The sequence below is a fragment of the Schistocerca nitens genome, chromosome 2 (assembly GCF_023898315.1).
Source record: "Schistocerca nitens isolate TAMUIC-IGC-003100 chromosome 2, iqSchNite1.1, whole genome shotgun sequence".
NCBI classification, from domain to species: Eukaryota; Metazoa; Arthropoda; class Insecta; order Orthoptera; family Acrididae; genus Schistocerca; species Schistocerca nitens.
Genome location: NC_064615.1, coordinates 701,114,021 through 701,137,038, shown reverse-complemented (window position 1 = coordinate 701,137,038; position 23,018 = coordinate 701,114,021). Strand labels below are relative to the sequence as shown.

Sequence of the window (23,018 nt, the reverse complement as noted above, 5' to 3'; positions counted from 1 at the left end):
GCATTCCGAGAGCTCACTATTTTTGAAATGGAAATGAAATTGTTTGGCACTCTTTTCACGGTTTTATCCAGTGGTCTGCCATCGTCACTTCAGTTGAAAGTTACTGATCCACAAAATTCAACTTTATTGAAACATAGATACTACAAAACGATAAATTTGTCATGGTGGTATTGTTTGTTACAGCAAAAAACATTTCCCAGGCTCCACAAAAATGCTGCATGTATCATGTGCATGTTTTAATCATTAAATTCTTGTGAGCAGCTTTTCGCAGCAATGAAAAGAATAAAAACCAAGGAACAATCTTTTGATTAGAATGCGACACAGAAGGCCATCCTCCACATTAATGTTGCAATCACCCTGATGCCCAATATTTCTGCTCTTGTTATGAAAAAAAGTGTCTAATTTCAGAAACCCTATAGACATATGCAGTTTCTTTTAAAACAGTTGTTTCTAATTTATTTCCTCAACTTCTTATTTGCCAGGCAGCATGTTGCTATGTGTTAACTGCTAAGAGTGTGATGTTGGCGATCGTGTAAAGTGTAGCACGCAGACTGAAAGTCCTGTCATGGCACCTGCCATGTCACGTGTCGCTGGCCCATTTGATTGCTCACAGTAAGCGACAGCACCCCACAGAGCAGGGAGTGCTCTGCAGCTCAGCATGGAGATTATGAGCTGAAAAAAACCTGCTTTACACAATATAAAACAGGCTTTGCAATACTGAGAAGTTGGCCTAGGAGGTTCAGGAAACAGTTGACACAGCAGGCTGAAACAGTAGACAACCTAACAGCCTGTGCCGCAAGTCACAGCAAAGCCAAAACAAGTGCAGCTTGAAAGTGTATAAACGCCAAGCCATTTTATACTAGAGTCACTTCTATCAGTGTTGCAGCTCTACCACCAAAGGGCTGTGTCACTCGGCCGCAGTCTGGAACGTTGTTTGTGAGCCACAGTTCAACTATGCTTCAAGGCAGTCTGCCCTGAGATGATGGGATTTGGAGTCGCTCTCTTCATGGGCCAGCTCTGGCCTTGGGAAGCAGTTCGCCAGCCATTGTCTTGAGGGCAGTGGGTCATTGCCATTATGTCACTAGGCTGCTGCCTTCTGCATAGTGTCAGGGCACAAGCTACGGCACAACACATTGTCACAGCTAACCAAGACTGCCCAGAGTTGGGATCACTGCTGATGGAGACAGCTGCATCATAGGCCACTGTCCAGCCAATGCTATGCTCTGCGAACATTGCAGTGCGAAGACGCGCAGTAGACTGCGGAAAGCAGCGGCCAAGCTACTGCTTCCTGCACTGAGCTATTGTGAGGAGCTGTAATAAAGCATTTGGCATTACACAGAGTTAATTTGTTGCCACAAGGCAGCCCCAAAACCCCACTCAGCACCCAGATTTTCCAATTGATTAAGATCTCCAATAATGACACTGTGATTGGGGCACATACATACTGGGCAAGCCAAGATTTTCTCCACAGTTTTTGGTTACATCTAACCGTAGTCTGATGGTCTGTTGGAATGACCCATTAATAAGTTTATTCCCACTCTTGATGCTGAGCCTTACTCAAACACTCTTGTGTGCAGCTTCAGTTTCTATCTCAGTGGATTTGAGCTCTATTTCCACTTCAACAAATTGTATCAGACTGGTTCAGTTGCAATTTCAGTTGGAGACAGTATTTCCAAACTGTTGGTAAGGGTAATAAGTGTAGATTGATTTCTCTCTGGACCTTGGCTCCTTTGTAGAGTATCCCTAAACCTACCACTGACTCTCAGGCTATTTATTGGGTGTTGATGGGAAATGTATTTTCTGGAAAAGAAAAATAATTCATGGGTGAGGATAGTACTAGAGGTACCTCTAGTACTGTCTCCCACCATTTTGTCCAACACCCCCATTCAAAGCAGTTTTCAACTGATTGACAGCAATCAAAGCAATTTCCAGCTGTTTATAAATAGCAACTAACTCATCCCATGCCCATATTTAAATATGTCTGCTTGTGTCTGTATGTGTGGATGGATATGTGTGTGTGTGCGAGTGTATACCTGTCCTTTTTTTCCCCCTAAGGTAAGTCTTTCCGCTCCCGGGATTGGAATGACTCCTTACCCTCTCCCTTAAAACCCACATCCTTTCGTCTTTCCCTCTCCTTCCCTCTTTCCTGATGAGGCAACAGTTTGTTGCGAAAGCTTGAATTTTGTGTGTATATTTGTGTTTGTTTGTGTGTCTATCGACCTGCCAGCGCTTTTGTTTGGTAAGTATCATCATCTTTCTTTTTAGATATATATATATTATGTAACTTACCAAACGAAAGTGCTGACATGTTGATAGACACACAAACAAACACAAACATACACACAAAATTCAAGCTTTCACAACTTACAGTTGCTTCATCAGGAAAGAGGGAAGGAGAGGGAAAGACGAAAGGATGTGGATTTTAAGGGAGAGGGTAAGGAGTCAATCCAATCCTGGGAGCGGAAAGACTTACCTTAGGGGGAAAAAAAGGACAGGTATACACTCGCACACACACACACACACACACACACACATATCCATCCGCACATAGCCTTTACAAATGTCTGCTTGTGTCTGTGTATGTGTGGATGGATATATGTGTGTGTGTGTGTGTGTGTGTGTGTGTGTGTGTGTGTGTGTGTGTGTGTGTGCGCATGCGCGAGTGTATACCTGTCCTTCTTTCCCCCTAAGGTAAGTCTTTCCGCTCCCAGGATTGGAATGACTCCTTACCCTCTCCCTTAAAACCCACATCCTTTTGTCTTTCCCTCTCCTTCCCTCATTCCTGATGAAGCAACCGTTGGTTGGGAAAGCTTGAATTTTGTGTGTATGTTTGTGTGTCTATCAACATGCCAGCGCTTTCGTTTGATAAGTTACATCATCTTTGGCCTGGGATAAAATTTACTGATTTGTTAAGTTCCTTAGAAATTTGTGCCTGGAACTTTTGTTTCGCCAAGGTTATACTCTCTAAAGGACTTACTTGACAAAGTCATCATTAACAGAATTTTACAACAAATATAGACACTACTGTTGAAGGTGGAAACTACATGGAACATGAATTAACAGTTATATGTGCAGACACAATGTTACAGTTGGTTTCATATGAGGTACATTTATGTCACGGTCCTGAGATTTGGAATGCTCCGATAGACACTGGACTTATACTTATTGCTGGAGTAAGAAACATATGCTTAACTTATCCTGCTGCTGTTAGTTCCAACAATAAATTGAATAATTCATTAATTATCTTATTAATGAGCAAGGTGTTACACAATTAAAACAAATAATGACAAAAGATGGACTTTAATAAAAGATAAAGTATTTTTATGAATGATTTCATGCCTCTGTGTACCCCAAACAGAAGCAATCAAGCTGAGGACAACACTGAAAAATACAAACATTACTGAAAATATGTATCACTTACTTCCACAGTTTTTTTTGCTGATCTTCACACACCTGCGTGTCTCAGTTCTTATGGATTTTACAATTGTGCTGAAGATAAACTGTACATTAATGAAAGTGAATGTCTTTCGTATCACTTCACTGAATTTATATGCTGCAAGAAGTGCTACTCCAAAGACATTTATTAGAACAGTTTTCCTTGAATTAACTCTCAAATTCAACATAATGGGTTTCATGGAGAGAAACTGGGTCTTCATCACTGTTTCAAGGTACCTTAAATAGTCAGAAAATTATTGATTCAGTTTTCACCTCTAAATTTGTCAAAAGTGTCTAAGCATATGCATGCTTTTGCATGCATATGCTTAGACGGGTCAAGAATGAAGACAACCATACACTGAAGCTGCACATAAAAGTATGTATAAAGTTGGCTATTAAACATAAAATAATAATAATAAACCAGAAAAACAGAATGAAAGCAATGCTGTGCATTAATATACAAAAGTACAAGTTTCTGACAGCAAACATTTCTCTTGGATGTAACATGTGATCAACTCAGTATCCTAACACCTGCTCAATTTGTTCATGTAACTACAAACAGATTTAAGTTTAACATACAAGTGTGTTTCAAACAGTCTTCATTAATTCTCCACAATGTAAGTCAAGGCTCTGTGATTACTGTATAGTGTAAACAGTTCTGTTCATAATCAAAGGAGCTGATTGTAAAATACATTATGTTCAACTATGTTCAGTCTCTTGGAGCAAAATGTCAGTGAGAAGGCACAGTGAGCATGATCATCATAACATAAAGAAACATGTCAGTGGTACGTTGTCAGTTCAGCTGATCAACAAACCCAAGTAATATAACCTACTAAGATGCAATACTGATCTGATTTACCCTGTATGGTAAATCCACTATTTCAACCATTTTTTATTGATTCACTAAATATTAGATCAGAAATGGCAGTGTTACACAATTTAGTCCACATTCTACTCCATTATCACATCTGTTATAAAAAGACAGTTATCAATTAATGGGAATGAGAACCATAGTGTCATGGCATATTCAAGATGCTCCCTCATCAATGTTTAATGGACAGATACTTTCCAAGTTGTACAGAATGTGGACTGGTCACATTCGTCTGGAGTGAGCATCTAGAAATATCACTGACCATGTCTCCACAACTAGCAATCAATTTTGATTGGTGATGTCTGTGATTAAGACACAAACACATGTGTGAAAACTAATTAGGGAATTCCAACTACACTTTTGCCTTTGAAGACAATGAGAACAAAACATCTGACTTGTTTTCCCATCATTACAGACAGTAATTTGATTTTGTATTGTCAATAATAATAATGATAATAAGAAAGCAAAATAAACATAAAGTCAAATACATAGATACCAAAGGCGTAAGAGCATTATCAGAAACTCTTAGTGACTTAAATAAAACAGCAAAAGAGAATTCAGCTATGAAACAACTTGTAAGAAGCTACAGAAAGATATACAGGAAAGTGACAAAGTGAAATTAATCTGAAATAATTTTAATAATAATGTTGGCAGAAATAAAATAAGACACAAAAAATTCACCATAGAAAGTGAAGCAAAATCTGTTGAAGATACCATACAACATGCTAACATATTTGATGAACATTACACAAACATGGCACAAAATTTAATTTAAAATAAATGTTATCAGATACTGAGTTAAAGCCTCCTAAAATGGAAATATCTTGAGTCTGCATCCAGATCTGGAAATAATCACCATCCTCTGGTCCTAACTGTATCCCAATAAGATCATTAAACTAAGTTCAGCGCAGTGGTTAGCACACTGGACTCGCATTCGGGAGGACGACGGTTCAATCCATTCTCCAGCCATCCTGATTTAGGTTTTCCGTGATTTCCCTAAATCATTTCAGGCAAATGCCGGGATGGTTCCTTTGAAAGGGCACAGCCGATTTCCTTCCCCATCCTTCCCTAACCCGAGCTTGTGCTCCGTCTCTAATGACCTCGTTGTCGACGGGACGTTAAAAAACACTAACCTAACCTAACCTAAGTTCAAACAACAGAAAACTCTGAGCTAACTGATATCAAAAAGTGCATTATTTAGTACAAGAATGTTCATAACCCAAAACAATCAATAGTAAAGCCACTTTACTTCACAGAACAGGATGAAAAATAAGAAATACAAAACTAATATCTAGCTTTTCTAAAATAATTGTCAGGAGTCATGCATAGAAAAGGTTATCTAAGCATTCTGCATACAAATAAAAATGGATCTTGAAGCCAACAAAGTGAATAACTGATGGTGTTTCGAGAGTGAACCCAGTCTTCATCCATTTTCAAGCTTCACAGTTCAACTATGCACCACCCAGTCTCCTCTAGAGTTTCATAGAAACACAAAAGGATATAACAAATCTGCTGTAATGACACTCTTTTGACTTCTAGAATTAATTCCTTAATGCTCCAGGAAAAAATGGTTCAAATGGCTCTGAGCACTATGGGACTCAACTGCTGTGGTCATAAGTCCCCTAGAACTTAGAACTACTTAAACCTAACTAACCTAAGGACAGCACACAACACCCAGCCATCACGAGGCAGAGAAAATCCCTGACCCCGCCGGGAATCGAACCCGGGAACCCGGGCGTGGGAAGCGAGAACGCTACCGCACGACCACGAGATGCGGGCAATGCTCCAGGAAACAGTGAATTAAATTGGGTACTGATTCTAGTCCTCTGAGATTAAACAACCGTTACAATCTGCTTAGTAAATTCTACAGGTATCAGTAGACCTGCCACTAGTTTTAAACCTTATCTGCCTGGAAGGTAAGAGATGATAGAAATATGTCAGGTAAATAGGAATTACTTGGCAAGACACAGGAAAGCATCTTATAAGTAACTTACCACACCAGCTGTCATCAGCAGAGCCAATATTGTTAAAAAATGATACTATCTTTTTATTAAAGAACACAATAAAATTGGCTGTTTCTTTGTTTCGCTTGGATCAGGCCTGTGTCGGTTGAACTGTCAGCAAGAGAGAGCACCTTCCATTGCTGTTACAGGTAAGATGAGTACACTATTTGTTTGTGAATTATATTTATGAGCTTCAAACAGGAATGACTTATTTTCAATTATCTGTATGGATACTAGTTTAGTTTCTTAATTTCTTGCATGTTTGAGTGCTCACCTTCAGCAAGATAGGCTACATTCTGTTGCTGTTACGCATAAGCCGAGTACACTGTTTTGTTTGTGAATTATATTTAAGAGCTTCAAACAGGAGTGACTTGTTTTCAGTTATCTGTGTGAAAATTAGTTTCCTTTCTTAATTTGTTAGGCATTTGAGTGCTTACCAGGCATAGTCTAGCATTCTAATAACTGTGTACTGTACTGTTTTGTTGCCTTTGGTATGGGTAAGGACTGTGATTGCTGTGGTCAGATGCGAGCTTAGTTGCCGACTCTTCGCGCACGGCTACAGGCAGTGTCGGCTTTGGTCACACAGCTTGAGGCTTTTGCTAATGGGCGTCACTGTGGGAGACCGAACATGGGGATCAAGGAGACGTGCAATACATGACACATATCCGAGACTGGTCCACTACAGTGGCTGCCCAGGTCACTGCCCACACTGAAGTTGACCCACCATCCATGGTCAAGTGGGAGGTCGCTCCGCACTCCAAGGAGAGGCAGGCAGCAAAAGACTTTCCTAGGGTCTGATCGGCCACCCCAGTTCACCTAACATACAGGTTCTTGGTGCTGTCTGTGGCTGACAAAGTCCCTGGTTAGATGAAATCCCTTGCCCTGTTCCAGAGGAAGTGTCTCAACCCGCAAGGTCTGGGCACTCACAGAGGGTGGGGTTACTGATAGTTGGGAGTTCCCATGTTAGGCATGTAATGTACCCTCTTAGGGATATGGCTTTCAAGGAGGGGAAGGAATCCAGTGTTCACTCTATATGCATACTGGCTGGGGTCATTCCAAATGTGGGAAGAGTACAGGGTGCAGCCAACAGCAGGTGGTGGCTCATGGCAGAATTAACGATGTGCGTCACTTTGAATCGGAAGAGATTCTCTCTGGTTTCAGGTGGTTAGCTGAAGTAATAAAGACTGCCAGATTTGCTTGCGAGATGAAGGCAGAGCTCGCCATCTGTGGCATCACTGACAGAACTGAGTGTTGTTCTTTGGTACAGAGCTGTGAGGAGGGTCTGAATCAGAGGCTCAGATGGTTCTGTGACCATGTAGACTGCAGATTCCTCGACGCACCATAGGCTGGTGGATTTCAAGGTTCCTTTTAATAAAGCAGTGCAGAAAACGCACAGGAGAGTAGACCTAGAAACAATCAGTATTGTAGTTGTATATTGTTGTAGCTGTGATGGAAAAGAACCAGAGCTCCATACAGTAATAGAAAGCACTGAAGCTCATATGGTTATAGGTATGGAAACCTGGCTAAAGCTAGAAACAAGGTCAGCCAAAATTTTTACAGAGGATCTAAGTGTGTTCAGAAAGGACAGATTAAAGACATTTGGTGGTGGAATGTTTATTGCTGTCAGAAGTAGTTTACTTTGTAGTGAAATTGAAGTAAATAGTTCCTTTGAGTTAGTATGGTAGAAGTTATATTTGACAACATGAATAAATGAATAATGGGTCCCTTCTGCCAATCCCCTGACTCAGATGATATAGCTGCTGAACTGTTGAAATAGAACTTAAGTCTCATTTGAAATAGGTATCCCACTCATACAGTAATAGTTGGTGGTGACTTAAATCTACGCATGATATGTTCAGAGGTGGCTCGTGAGTATGCATTCTGGGTGTTCACAAAATTCAGATAAATTTGAGAGTGTGAAATTAATAGCATCTGCTGTATAACAGTCTTGCTTATCAACAAGTTTATACAACTACAGCCACTGATAATAATAATAATAATAATAATAATAATAATAATAATAATAATAATAATCCCTAGCAACAGATACTGGCGAGCTAAAGAGGGTAAATAAATTTACATACCTAGGAGAAATTATCCAAGAAAATGGCTTAGAAAAATTCGCTGTAGAAGAAAGAGTACATAAAATGGAGAGCGCTTATGGAATAACTGGGAACATCTACAACTAAAAGTGTGTCTAAAAATTTGAAGATACAGTACTACAACACAGTAGTAAAACCAGAATGTCTTTATGCAAGTATGCAAGTGAATGTTTAGTACTGAACTACAAATTACACAAACTTGAAGTCCTAGAAAGAAAAATCATTTGAAAAATACTTGGACCACCAAAAAATACAGAGGTATGGAAATTAAGAAGCAATGAAGTAGTTTATCACAACATAGGAAACATAAATGAAACACTATAGAGCATGAACAGCGACAGGTTAACCAAACAGATTTTTAAATGTCTTTGGGACAAGAAGTCAACAATAGCCTGGATACAAGAAGTTAGGAAGATTTGGAAAGAAACAACATAAGTGAAAAAGATGCAACAGAAAGAGAGAGTTTCAAGAGGAAAGTGTTAAAAATGGAAGGATTCCAAGGCAAGAGGGAGAAGAAGACAGGGTCAAAATGGTCCGAGGAGAGAAAAAGGATACATAGTGAAAAGATCAAAGAATACTGGAGGGAAAAGAAAGAACAACAAAGAAGGAAGCATTGAAATTGGTGTGTGGTCCTCAGATGACCTCAAACGAAGAAAGAAAGAAGAATAATAATATGTGTAACTTGTTTAACAAAAGAAAGAACTGTTTTTATCGAATTTTTTTGCTTGGTACATAAATACAGTTTAGGGCAGGAATGAAATAAAAGTGTAAGCTTTTGCTACTCTCCGTTTCGAGTTTTTGTGTAAGTGGGAGTTTTCGTGCTTCTTATTTTTTCAGACAAATGTACAAGATCAGTAACACAGTAAGATTAACTTCCGGGCTGAAATTCAGACATTTTCTTGTACCAACACAACAACTTACGCTACTGTACACTTCCCTGTTAAATGTTCACTTCTACTGACACTTATTTGATTTTGTCACTTTCTCTATCAGTGAATCTGATCTGGGAGTTCCCAGTGCCTTTGTGGGTAACTTTTCCTGGTAATTTTATTTTATTTTGGTACTTAAAAACAGATTCAACAGAGCTCATGTTGACACTGCACATGTAAGCCGATTCCTGCACAGTAAACAACCAACTCTGAGCACAAACTACCGTTTTTGTAAATGATTAAATTCAAGTAGTAATGTCTGCCAACATGGTCACTTCACTAGAACACAAATGAGACACTGAGAACAATATGTGCCTAAAGCACACTGTCGTTGATTCATATTTAAGTGAATATAAGGAAAACAAGTGAGACGGCTTTTCGTGAATATTCATAAATACAGTGCGAGCCTATGGCACAGATAAATGTGACTCACCATAAGCTCAACAGATATCAGAAGCATGAATAAATGCAACAAGCTCACAATCGACAATGATGTGCTTTAGGCTCTTATGGTTCTCGCCACCTGAGAAGGATTACAGTATCATAAAATCCAAAACTTAATATACTATAGCTCATTCACAAACCCATAAAATAGGTTTTTCTTTCACTATAGCATATAATGACATCTGGTCTAATTTTACTATATAGTGAGTGAATTTGCATATCTGAGGAGTGTGCTACTGTCTAGCATGAGTTACACCAAGCGAATGGGGATACAAGTCTGCTGCAGTGTGCTACCACCTAGTGGCAGTATCATAAACTTGTAGCTGAGTGGTATGGGCTAGCTGTGCACTCTGTAAACGGTGCACATTCCTTATCAAATCCATATGTATTTGACCCATAAGGCAATGATGTCACATCAGTTGTGCATGTACATAAGCTCCTTCAAATGTGCACAGCTGAAGATGTGCATGTGACCCTGATGCCAAGTTTCACAAAGTCTTGAAGAGTAGCAGTACTAGCATGATAGATTTAGTGCCATGTATTTCAGATTACAGCCTCAATGTTACATTTAACAGCAATCAAAGAAAAGTAACAAACAAATTCACAAGATGTCACAAGATGGGGTGTTCACATGCTCTTACACAGCAGCCACCACTGGGTATGTTGTTGAAAATACATTTTTAAAGATGGAGGTAGGAATAAAACTTCGTCCAAAATTGTTGTGAATGTGTTTTCAGAAAATTATTTTGAATGGTTGCAAAAACATACTTGACCTCTTAGCAACAAATAATCCTGAGCAAATAGAAAACATCATGACAGATACAGGGATTAGTGATCACATGGTTGTTGTATGGAGACTGTATACCATGACATCCAAAACCACTAAAAATAAACTCAAAATACATCTAGTAAAGAAGATAAAAATTCGCTTGAGGGCTTCATAAGAGACAGTCTATCCTCCTAACCTGAATATGTAAGTGCAGACCAGAAGTGGTATAAATTCGAAGAAATAGTGTCAATGGCTATAAGTAAACAAAACCCTCAAGATTGTCAAAATTTTACAGAAGTCTGAAATGTAGCTTGAACTTCAATGCGAGATGCTTCTAATTCTATACACACGGAACTCTGTCTTGATGTCTGGCAGAAAATCCAATGAGATTCTAGTTGTATGTAAAGTACAACAGTGGAAAGACATAATCAATACCTTCACTGCGTGATATCAATGTTGATGTTACTGCTGACAGTGCCACTAAAGCAGAGTTACTAAATGTGGTTTTCCGAAATTACTTCACCAAAGAAGATGAAGTAAATATTCCAGAATTTAAAACCAAGAACAACTGCCAATCTGAGTAACTTAGAAGTAGGTATCCTTGGTGTAACAAAGCAGCTTAACTCAATTAATAAAGGCAAGGCCTCCAGTCCTGACTGTATACCAGTCAGGTTGCTCTCAGAGTATGGTGTACAATTGCTCAACATTTAGCAATGATATACAACTGATCTCTCACTGAAAGATCTGTACCTAAAGACTGGAGAGTTGCAGAAGTCACACCAATACCCAAGAAAGGAAATAGGAGTAATCTGCTAAATTGCAGGCCCGTATCGCTAATGTCAATTTGAATAGGATTTTGGAACATATACAGTGGAATATGGGTTATGCAAATGAAGGTCTAGAGAACTGAGTGTTTTTACCCAAAATAAATGAGAGGAGATAGAGGGGGCCTTGGAAAGAAGTCTGAGAAAATCCCTGAACAGTTTGGCACTTCATACTGGTGTGTCAAGAGCATCTGCTCACAGAGCTGTAAACAAACTGAAATTGAAGCCATATAAAATAACAGTATTGCATCAACTGAGGAACTAAGATACTGTTCCTCAACATTGTTATTGAAACTGGACGTTACTGTCTGTGCATGATGGGGAAGTTGATCCTGAGACATTATGAAGCATGGCTGCATTTGTCAGGGTACGTAAATTCTCAGAACAATTGACACTGGAGCTCCAAAAATCCTCATGAATCATAGCAACAACCTCTGCATGTTATGAAAACAGGAGTGCGGTGTGCAATTAGTGCAAGACGAATCATTGGATCAATCTCTTTCCACAAAACAGTACATTCTGAACGCTGTGGATAATATTCTGCATCCTTTTTTTCTGAGAACTATCTCCTAATGGAGTGTAGCCATGTATGGAAGTGAGACATGGACGATAACTAGTTTGGACAAGAAGAGAATAGAAGCTTTCGAAATGTGGTGCTACAGAAGAATGCTGAAGATAAGATGGGTAGATCACGTAACTAATGAGGAGGTATTGAATAGGATTGGGGAGAAGAGAAGTTTGTGGCACAACTTGACTAGAAGAAGGGATCGGTTGGTAGGACATGTTTTGAGGCATCAAGGGATCACAAATTTAGCATTGGAGGGCAGCGTGGAGGGTAAAAATCGTAGAGGGAGACCAAGAGATCAATACACTAAGCAGATTCAGAAGGATGTAGGTTGCAGTAGGTACTGGGAGATGAAGAAGCTTGCACAGGATAGAGTAGCATGGAGAGCTGCATCAAACCAGTCTCAGGACTGAAGACCACAACAACATCTCCTAATGAAAAGATGTATGGTTATTTCATGCAGGACAATGCAAGACGACACATTGCAAAAGCCTCTATGACAGCAATATGAAGTGTTGATAGGCTAGTTGACTGGCCTCCTCGTTCTCCAGATCTAAATACGTGTGATTTTTATCTTTGGGGAATGTTAAAAGATAAGATGTAGGCAACCAATCCCCACACACTCGAAGAGCTGGAAGACAGGGTTTGGCTAGTCATTTCCCATATTTCAGCAGCTGAAATTCATCGACTTTCTGCTAATGTGTCAGGAGATGTCAGGCTGCTCTTACCACAGAAGGGACATAATTTTGAGCACCTACAGTAAATAAAAGTAAGAACTTAATCAGATAGCAATGTTGTTTATGCTTAACTCAGGGGAAGTGTACATGTAGCCGACTACCAGCAGATTAGTGTCTGAGAGCTGGGTGCGACAGTGGCCGATGGCCATGCTATGCGACCTGTGGACCCCCAGAGCATCTTTCGTGAGACACACCATACTTGCTCATGCTTGACAATCTTAATAATCACAAATCCGTATAATTGAGATCTGGGTAATCGAGTCTCCACTGCACTGTATTTGAACAGTGTGAGTTATCTTGAAGAAAATGTTTTATTGACAAACAGCTAACAGGGTTTCAGAAAATATTGTTCTTGTGCAACACAACTAGCTCTTTATTCTCATGAAGTAATGAGTGCTACTGACAGTGGATGTCAAATTGATTCCATATTTTTAGGTTTCCGAAAGGCTTTTGACACCATACCTCATAATGGACTTCTAATCAAACTGCTTACCTATGGACTGTCATCTCAGTGGTGTGACTGGATTCATTATTTCCTGTCAGAAAGGGCACAGTTTGTAATAATTGACAAAAAGTCATTGAGTAAAACAGAAGTAATATCTGGCATATGCAAGGAAGTGTTATGGGCCTTCTGCTCTTCCTAATTTACATAAACGATTTAGGAACCACAAGATTGTTTACAAATGATACTGTCATTTACTGTCTTATCAAATCATCAGATGATAAAAAAAATTGCAAAATGATTTAGACAAGATAGGGGCTATCTGTATGGTGCAAAAAGTGGCAACTGACTGTAAATAATGAAAAGTGTGAAGTCGTCCACATGAATACCAAAAGGAATGTGCTAAATTTCAGTTACATGACAAATCACACAAATCTAAAGACTGTAAATTGAACTAAATACTTAGGAATTAAATTTCAAATAACTTAAGTTGGAACAATTGCGAAGGTAATGTTATGGGTAAAGCAAAGACTACAATTTATAAGCAGAACACTGAGAAAATGCAACAGCTCTACTAAAGAGATTGCCTACATTACACTTTTATGCCCTCTTCTGGGGTACTGCTATTGCGGCAGGATCTCCTCATGAAATTTCAATCACCAACTTTCTCCTCACAGTGTGGAAATATTTCATTGCATCAACATACATAGGGGGGAATGATCATCATAATAAAATAACAGAAATCACAGCTCACACAGAAAGATTTAAGTGTTTGTTTTTCTAGTGCACTGTCCAAGAGTGGAATGGTAGAGAAATAGTTTGAAGGTGGTTCAATGAACCATCTGCCAGGCACCTAAATCTGAACTTCACTGTAATCATGTAGATCTATATATGTCTTACAACAAATGATCTCTGTGACAACAGGAGAAGCAGGAAGATGGTTTAGAGACAACCCAACTGTGAATGCTGTTGCCAGCTACAGAAAGAAGTAACTGCTGCTATCAAATGGCTGTAAATCTCTCAGACTGCTGTCAAGCTACAGAAAGCTGCTGGAAAATGAGTGTTTGGGGTGAATTACCAAAAGTCACATGCCAGAAATAATGAAATATACCTCATGTCCTATCTACCCTCTCCCATGGAGACTGCCTCCTCTCCATAAAACACACTATCTGTTACTACTTGAATTAATTATGAATGGTAAGTCAGCGGTAAGTCCTACATCCAGCAGTATTCTGACTGAGCCTGTGCAACAAACACCCACATCAGCAGTTCCAAAGTCTGGGAATCTAATTTAACATGTTGACGAAGGTGTTCAAGCTACCACTGACAGAACAAGATGCAATCAGGTGCAGATGAGACTAATAAAATACTACAGTATAATCTGTAAAAGTAGACCCCTGATAGCTGGCAGTGCTATTCTCAGCTTTCACCTGAAACAAATGACTGCAGGCAAAACAATAGTCTTCTGTAGAGCTGTGACAACACTGAGGCATTGCCACAGAGACATGTAAAGAATGGGATTACATGATTGACAAAGTGTGTGACGTGGCTGTGCCACGCCCATTGCAACTTTCCACGACTTTCTTTCACTGACTCTACTATAGTCATCAACTTGGAAGCATTCACAACAAAGTCTCAGAAATTGAAGTTCCTTAAAGAGAGGGGAGCTCTAGATTCAGGAAGCTGACTAAAACCCAAAACTGACATCAGTGGGATTTTTCAGAAAAATTCGAATGTACACTCCTGGAAATGGAAAAAAGAACACATTGACACCGGTGTGTCAGACCCACCATACTTGCTCTGGACACTGCGAGAGGGCTGTACAAGCAATGATCACACGCACGGCACAGCGGACACACCAGGAACCGCGGTGTTGGCCGTCGAATGGCGCTAGCTGCGCAGCATTTGTGCACCGCCGCCGTCAGTGTCAGCCAGTTTGCCGTGGCATACGGAGCTCCATCGCAGTCTTTAACACTGGTAGCATGCCGCGACAGCGTGGACGTGAACCGTATGTGCAGTTGACGGACTTTGAGCGAGGGCGTATAGTGGGCATGCGGGAGGCCGGGTGGACGTACCTCCGAATTGCTCAACACATGGGGCGTGAGGTCTCCACAGTACATCGATGTTGTCGCCAGTGGTCGGCGGAAGGTGCACGTGCCCGTCGACCTGGGACCGGACCGCAGCGACGCACGGATGCACGCCAAGACCGTAGGATCCTACGCAGTGCCGTAGGGGACCGCACCGCCACTTCCCAGCAAATTAGGGACACTGTTGCTCCTGGGGTATCGGCGAGGACCATTCGCAACCGTCTCCATGAAGCTGGGCTACAGTCCCGCACACCGTTAGGCCGTCTTCCGCTCACGCCCCAACATCGTGCAGCCCGCCTCCAGTGGTGTCGCGACAGGCGTGAATGGAGGGACGAATGGAGACGTGTCGTCTTCAGCGATGAGAGTCGCTTCTGCCTTGGTGCCAATGATGGTCGTATGCGTGTTTGGCGCCGTGCAGGTGAGCGCCACAATCAGGACTGCATACGACCGAGGCACACAGGGCCAACACCCGGCATCATGGTGTGGGGAGCGATCTCCTACACTGCCCGTACACCACTGGTGATCGTCGAGGGGACACTGAATAGTGCACGGTACATCCAAACCGTCATCGAACCCATCGTTCTACCATTCCTAGACCGGCAAGGGAACTTGCTGTTCCAACAGGACAATGCACGTCCGCATGTATCCCGTGCCACCCAACGTGCTCTAGAAGGTGTAAGTCAACTACCCTGGCCAGCAAGATCTCCGGATCTGTCCCCCATTGAGCATGTTTGGGACTGGATGAAGCGTCGTCTCACGCGGTCTGCACGTCCAGCACGAACGCTGGTCCAACTGAGGCGCCAGGTGGAAATGGCATGGCAAGCCGTTCCACAGGACTACATCCAGCATCTCTACGATCGTCTCCATGGGAGAATAGCAGCCTGCATTGCTGCGAAAGGTGGATATACACTGTACTAGTGCCGACATTGTGCATGCTCTGTTGCCTGTGTCTATGTGCCTGTGGTTCTGTCAGTGTGATCATGTGATGTATCTGACCCCAGGAATGTGTCAATAAAGTTTCCCCTTCCTGGGACAATGAATTCACGGTGTTCTTATTTCAATTTCCAGGAGTGTATGTTGAAAGGATAGGCTGAAGGGAAGTGGAACAGATTTATTTGTCACTGTTGGAAATAACCTCATATTTAATTAAATATAAGGGTGTGCTGAAAAGTACTGCTTCCAAATTTTTCACGGTAAAACTCTTAAAACTTTTTAAATAAAGCAAACTTTATTAACACTCTGCATCTTTATTCTTCGCATCTACATATTTATTTCTCAACATAGTCATCCTGGTGCTGAACATATTTCTACCAATAAAAAAAACAGTTTGTTGGCACAGTCTCTGTAGAATGATTGACTTTGTTGATGGAGTGACAACCTCACCTCTGCTTGGTGTTATTTAAGTTTCGGAAACAAATGAAAATAAGATGGGGACAAGTTAGCAATACCTGGAGGGTGATCGGCGATAGTGAACCCAATGCATCTGATTGTTGCAGATGTCACAGAACTTGTGTGTGGTCCACAATTGTCATGCTGAAGGAGAAAGCGATCCATGTGCAGACAACTCTTCAAATTCAAAACTCGATTGCAGTGCGCTTTTCTCACACACTGACATAGTTACGTCATACACTGCCATGTTACATGCTACAATTTGGATCCATCTAGCTGCAAACATGTAGACATGAAGAATAAAGATGTATAATGTTAATAACTTTTGTTTATTTAAAAAGCTTCAAGAATTTTAACACAAACAGTTCAGAGGCATTACTTTTCAGTACACCCTCATAGAAACTGAAGACACTTGTGGCATCAACTAAGTGAGCCTCAGGCTCAAGAGTGAGCATAAACTTACTAATGGGCCCTCCCTCTGAACATGAGACTCATCCCAATACAGAACTGAAAACTAAGGATAAAAACTCAGTTTGCTAATACATATGTTCCTGGTCCTCCTCAACCCAACAAGCCATCTTCCTCATTGTTGGCATCACCTCATGTATGGCTACATCAGGAACTTCACTCACATCAAACCTACCAGACACTGTTGCACTTTCTATGTGGGCATGACAACTAACTAACAAACTGTCTGTTTGTGTGAATTACCACTACCAAACTGTGGCCCAGAAACAGCCCTGACCACCCTGTTGCTGAACATGCTGCACAACACAATGTGCTTCATTTTAATGATTTTACAGCCTGCACCACCTGTATTCTTCCTACCAGCCCCAGCTTTTCTGAATTGTCCATGTGATAACTCTCAGAAAAACTCATCCTTTAATCCTGTAGCCCCTTGGCTCAACCTTCATTAATCTCTGTCCTCCATTATTTATGCCCTTCCCTGCTCCCACTCCAGCACTACAAACGCCTTCTATCCCCCCAATACTCTTACTAGTCTTTTCCCCTTCTCCACGGCAGTTCTCAGCCCCCCCCCCCCCCCCAAAAGCTTCCCAGCACAGCTTCCTGACACTGCACCTAGTAGCCACATCATGTCCCCACAATGTCCCTGCACACTTCCACAGGCAGCACAACATCCTATCCCATCCTTCCCTCTCCTTGCCCCTGGCTGCCTCCTAACTCCCCCCCCCCCCCCCCCCCCCCCAGCAACTTCTGGAGATTTCCGCTCATTTCAGTTGCAGTCAGGCCCCAATGACTGGAGATGGTGGCCATTTGTGTGCGAGTATTTCATATTCTGGCACAACGATGTTATCCAGAAGCTGAACATTTTAACAGTCTCTTTCATTGCACCTGTCTGCAACTCAACACTTCCTTTATGTGGGCAACAGCAATCCATCCTTTCCATACAGGTGGTGTAATATCTGGATTTGACATGCTGGTTTATGATATAGTGCTTGTTAATAGTTATGATTTATCATGTATCTGGTTAACAATGTTACCCTGGAAGAATACAGTAAGTCAAGAATGGTTGTTAGTATATTATTGTTATTATGTAATTAAAAACTGTGGCTAATTGTTTCAAGATGGATGTTACTATAAGTGATAATGAAACCTGTTTGGATTGAAGCAGCACAACAGGAAACAAGATTCACTACAGAGTAAAGATTAATGCTTGGGGCTGGTCAAGACAAGGCAAAAAGTGCTTGCTATACACTACAAATAAAAATGCCTGTAAGCAAAGGACAAAGCAGATGGACACCTTTTATGAAGCATATCAAAAAAGTAAAAAAAAATTTACATTTTTAAGCTTCTACATGAGAAAAAGGTTGCCTAGGAAAAATATATAGAAGGTACATCCAACAAATGTGAGGTAGCATGGCAAATTACAGCCCACAAGAATCCCACAAATCATACAGAAGACCCTGCACAGTTCATATACATTGAATGACTACTTAAATAATGGCTACTTTATTAGGCAAGTTAAAGAAAGTAAAATAGAAGCAACAGACATGTCTGCAAGGGATTTGCTTAACACCACCCACCAGTAGATGACGTTTTTCATTGGTATAGTATCACACGTACTTTTTTAACTAATGTTTACAGTATGGAGTGTATCCCGACACCCTCAATATTTCCCAGCTTATTCTAGTGTTTGAAAAGTGTGATAAACATCTCCCGCAAAGTTATTGTCCAATTTCAATAGTATCAATATTTTCTAAGATATCTGAGTCACTTATGAACACCAAATTAAGAAGTTATTTTGAGACACATCTGAGGAACAATCAGTTTAGTTTCCAACAGGACAGAAATACACTGCTGCTGTTTTGTAAATTATTGACTAAACATTTACAGCCTTTTAAAACCAGAATATTGTATCACTTGTCTTATGTGATCCATAAAAGCATTTGACTGAATTCTCTATGTCATCTTGGTAGCAAAACTAGAATTTTATGATGTAAGAAAGTCAGCATGAGCAGTAATAGATCTTTATCTTCACAATGTAAGGTAGTTTGTCACAGTTAAAAATAAAAAATCCTCTGCAGCAGTACTTAGTACCAGTGATCCTCAGGATTTCAGTTCTTGGACCTTCCTTCTTCAACATCACTATCAATGACCTATCTCATTAAGTGAATCATACATATGCTGTGCTACTTGCCTCATATCAGAACTTTTCAGCTTTGGATAAAAGAACACACAAATCATTCATCTGGCCTCAACTAGTTCTCATCAGATAAATTACACAGGAGTACAGAGAAAACTAGAATGCTTTTTTTAGAGTGCCCAAAGTCATATAAAACAGATATGTTAAACAGTTTGGAATGAATATTGATTCCAAAATTTAATTGGGAAGAAAATACAAGTCAGGTGTGAAAAAGTTTTCTAGAGTAGGGTGTGTCAAATATTTTGAGGTTTTTCGAAAATTGAGGGGTTTATAAAGTTGTGTTTTGGTTAGCAATTCCCAATTACATTTACAACAAATGGAAATTACATTGTTTTGCTTGGCAAACAGCTACTTCGACTTCGTGGTATTTTGATGTTACTCATAAAATTCACAGCAAACTGTCTTCTTTCATCAAGTATATTCTTCTCATTATTTCTGTCCATACTTCCAGTTGTTTTGTAGTGCCAATTTTAAATTCAAGAGTCACAGTCCTGAAGAAGATGGAAGAAAATTGGGAAAAGGGCAAAAATATAAAAAAAGCCAAAAATGTATCACTTGGCTCAGGAAAACTGGAAGTGAAAGAGACTTTCATAACAATGTTAGACAAGCTCTTTGGCATCCTCATTTGCAAGTGTGAAATTAAGCTACGTTCAGAATTTGAGGGTCCATCTCCAGGTGGTGCTGACTGTAAACAAGAATTGCACATCTCCTGCTCTTGTTCTAAGGATATGATGATCCCTGTCAAAGAACTAGTGTTTTTTCAAGGTCGAAGAAAGATGGTTGGGTCTGTTGACAGCATTAAATTGGGTTACCAGATCTACCAGAGCACTGAAAATAAATTAAAAAGAAGAGGTAAGGAGATGAATTAAGAAGAATTGCTGAAAATAAGCAGAAAGGAAGAAAGAGTTAACATTACAACCAAATGAAATTCTTTTCTCTGAAGTAGATGAAGATATAACTGATGTTAAAGACGAAGGTTCTGAAATTCCTCTGCAGATACCACATGATGATTCCAAAGCCCCATCTACTTCAAGTACAAATCAGTATAATACATTAAACTTGCACAATGTATTGCAGAGTATTAGGAATGGTGTCAGTCTATGTGCTACAGCTGTCATTAAAGCAGCTGTATGTTTGGATGCTGGATTAATTAATGAAGGCGACAGGAGACTTGTGGTTCATCATAATAAAATGAAACGGGTCCAAAAAAAAGTCATGACATCACTCATGCTCAATGTAGGATAGGCAAGACTGAATGTATCTTCTTTGATGGACGCCAAGATTCCACTACAGTTCTATAATAGGCAGCTAACTCATTTCATCAGGTTCCAAGTACTGTGAAAGAAGAACATTGCATTGTTTGCAGTGGGCCACGTGGAAGGTATCTTTGCCATTTTACTCCAGAGAAAGACTTAACGAAAAGGAAATCTGTTGATGTTAATACAGAAACACAGCATTTATAAAAGTTTGCAGCCTATTGGTGGTGACTCAATGAATTTTAACAATGGCTGAGACAAAGCAGAATCGTAAACTCATCTGACTGGTTTGTGACCTTCCTACTGAGGAGCTACCTCTGCCCCACTTGATAAAACAGTTGGATGGGAAAACTTTCAATCCCTCATTTGCCAGAATATCCTTTTCAGAGCTTTTGGTTTCACTGAGTGACACTCTTGCCGAAGATCTCTCTACAGATAAGGCTTATGGTTACAGGATAACTCGGGCTATACGGACAGGTGCACTTCCAACTGAGCTGGCATTACCGGAAATTGGTCTAATAAGCCACTCTTGGTGGTTAACAACTGAAAATAGGATCTGTCACTTGTAGGTTTCAAAACATTGCCTTCAAAGCAACAACATGAAGACCTTACAACTGCTGGAATACAATGTTGGCGTTTACTTTTCCTACTGGTTTACAGCCAAATTGAAATTCTCTTTGGTGGAAGGACCCTGCCACATTCTTTATCAATTGAAGCTTTTAAAATCCCAGAAGAAGACCCCAACAAATATTATTTTGCAATAATCCAATGGTCATAGAGACTTGCATTTAGTGAAATGGTGCTTCAGACACTTTTATGCTCGTATATGTTTGGCCTAGGAAAACACCTACAATAAATCCAAATGCAACTTTGCTTTTGGAACTGATAGACTGGTCAGAAAAAATATATAAACCCCCACTACTTATAAACTCAAAATATCAGAAATAAGAAAATTTGTTCAAGAGCCAATGCAAGTTCCAAGTGGCCACGTCATGGACAGTCCATTGAGATGTGTCTGAAAAAAGTAATAAAGGATTGTGGAAAAGTGTATATGCATGAAAAATGAGAAAGATCAACTGAAACCACACTGCAAGCAGCAGCACCAGTGCATGACGGGAGTGGCGACTGGGTGGGGTATGGAGAAGGCTGGGCCTGGGAGGCAGAGGAATAGTGTGGTGGGGGTGGCAGACAGTGAAGTGCTGAAGGTTAGACTGAGAGCAGGGGAGAGGTGGGAAGGGGGGGGGGAAGTAGCAGAAAAGGAGAGAAGTAAAAAGACTGGGTGTGACAGTGGAATGACGGCCGAGTACTGCTGAAATGGGAACAGGGAAGGGGCTAGATGGGTGTGGACAGTGACTACTGAAGGTTGAGGCCAGGAGAGTTATAGGAACATAGGATGTATTGCAGGGAAAGTTCCCATCTGTGCAGTTCAGAAAAGCTGGTGTTAGTGGGAAGGATCTGTATGGCACAGGCTATGAAACTGTCACTGAAATGAAGGATGCCATGTTTGGCAGTGTGTTCAGCAACAGGGTGGTCCACTTGCTTCTTGGCCACAGTTTGTTGGTGGCCATTCATATGGACAGACAGCTTGTTGGTTGTCATGCCCACATAGAATGCGGCACAGTGGTTGCAGCTTACCTTGTAGATCATGACCGGTTTCACAGGTAGCTCTGCCTTTGATGGGATAGATGATGTTAGTGACCGGACTGGAGTAGATGGTGGTGGGATGATGTATGGGACAGGTCTTGCATCTACGTCTATTACAGGGGTATGAGCCATGAGGTATGGGGTTGGGAGCAGGGGACGTGTAAGGACGGACGAGTATATTGTGTAGGTTCGGTGGACGGTGGAATACCACTGTGGGAAGGGTGGGAAGGATAGTGGGCAGGACATTTCTCATTTCATGGAACAATGAGAGGTAGTAGAAACCCTGGTGGAGAATGTCCTGGGTGGTACTGAGTTACCAGCAGAATGCTGCTCTGTGGCTGGATGGTGAGACTTTGGGAAGTGGTGGGAGTCTGGGAAGATAAGGCATGGGAGATCTGTTTTTGTACATGGTTGGGAGATAATCACAGTCTGTGAAGGCTTCAGTGAGACCCTCAGTATATTTTGAGAAGGACTGCAGATGCGACAACCACAGGTTACTAGGCTGTGTGGAAGGGACTTCTTGGTATGGAACGGGTGGCTTCTGTTGAAGTGGAGGTATTGCTAGTGGTATTTTAGGTTTGATATGGACAGAGATACTGATGTAGCCAACTTTCACATGGAGGTCAACATCTAGGAAGGTGGCTACTTGGGTTGAGCAGGTGAACCAAAGGGAGAAGAAGTTGTTGAGGTTCTGGAGGAATGTGGATAGGATGTCCTCACGCTCGATCCAGATCGCAAAGATGTCATCAATGAATCTGAACCTGGTGAGGGCTTTAGGATTCTGGGTTTTTAGGAAGGATTCCTCTAGATGGCCCATGAATAGGTTGGCATAGGATGGTGCAATGCAGGTGCCCAT

The 23,018-nt window shown here is 40.9% G+C and overlaps 1 protein-coding gene across 1 annotated transcript in view; it reads right to left on the bottom strand.

Annotated features, from left to right (window-relative positions):
- Positions 1 to 23,018, bottom strand: part of LOC126235270 (telomerase reverse transcriptase-like) — a 186,903-nt gene that overhangs the window by 29,545 nt on the left and 134,340 nt on the right. The window contains exon 8 of the mRNA XM_049943999.1: positions 3,422 to 3,672. Coding sequence (XP_049799956.1) covers positions 3,422 to 3,672 — 251 coding nt within the window. The remainder of the gene's footprint in view (positions 1 to 3,421; positions 3,673 to 23,018) is intronic.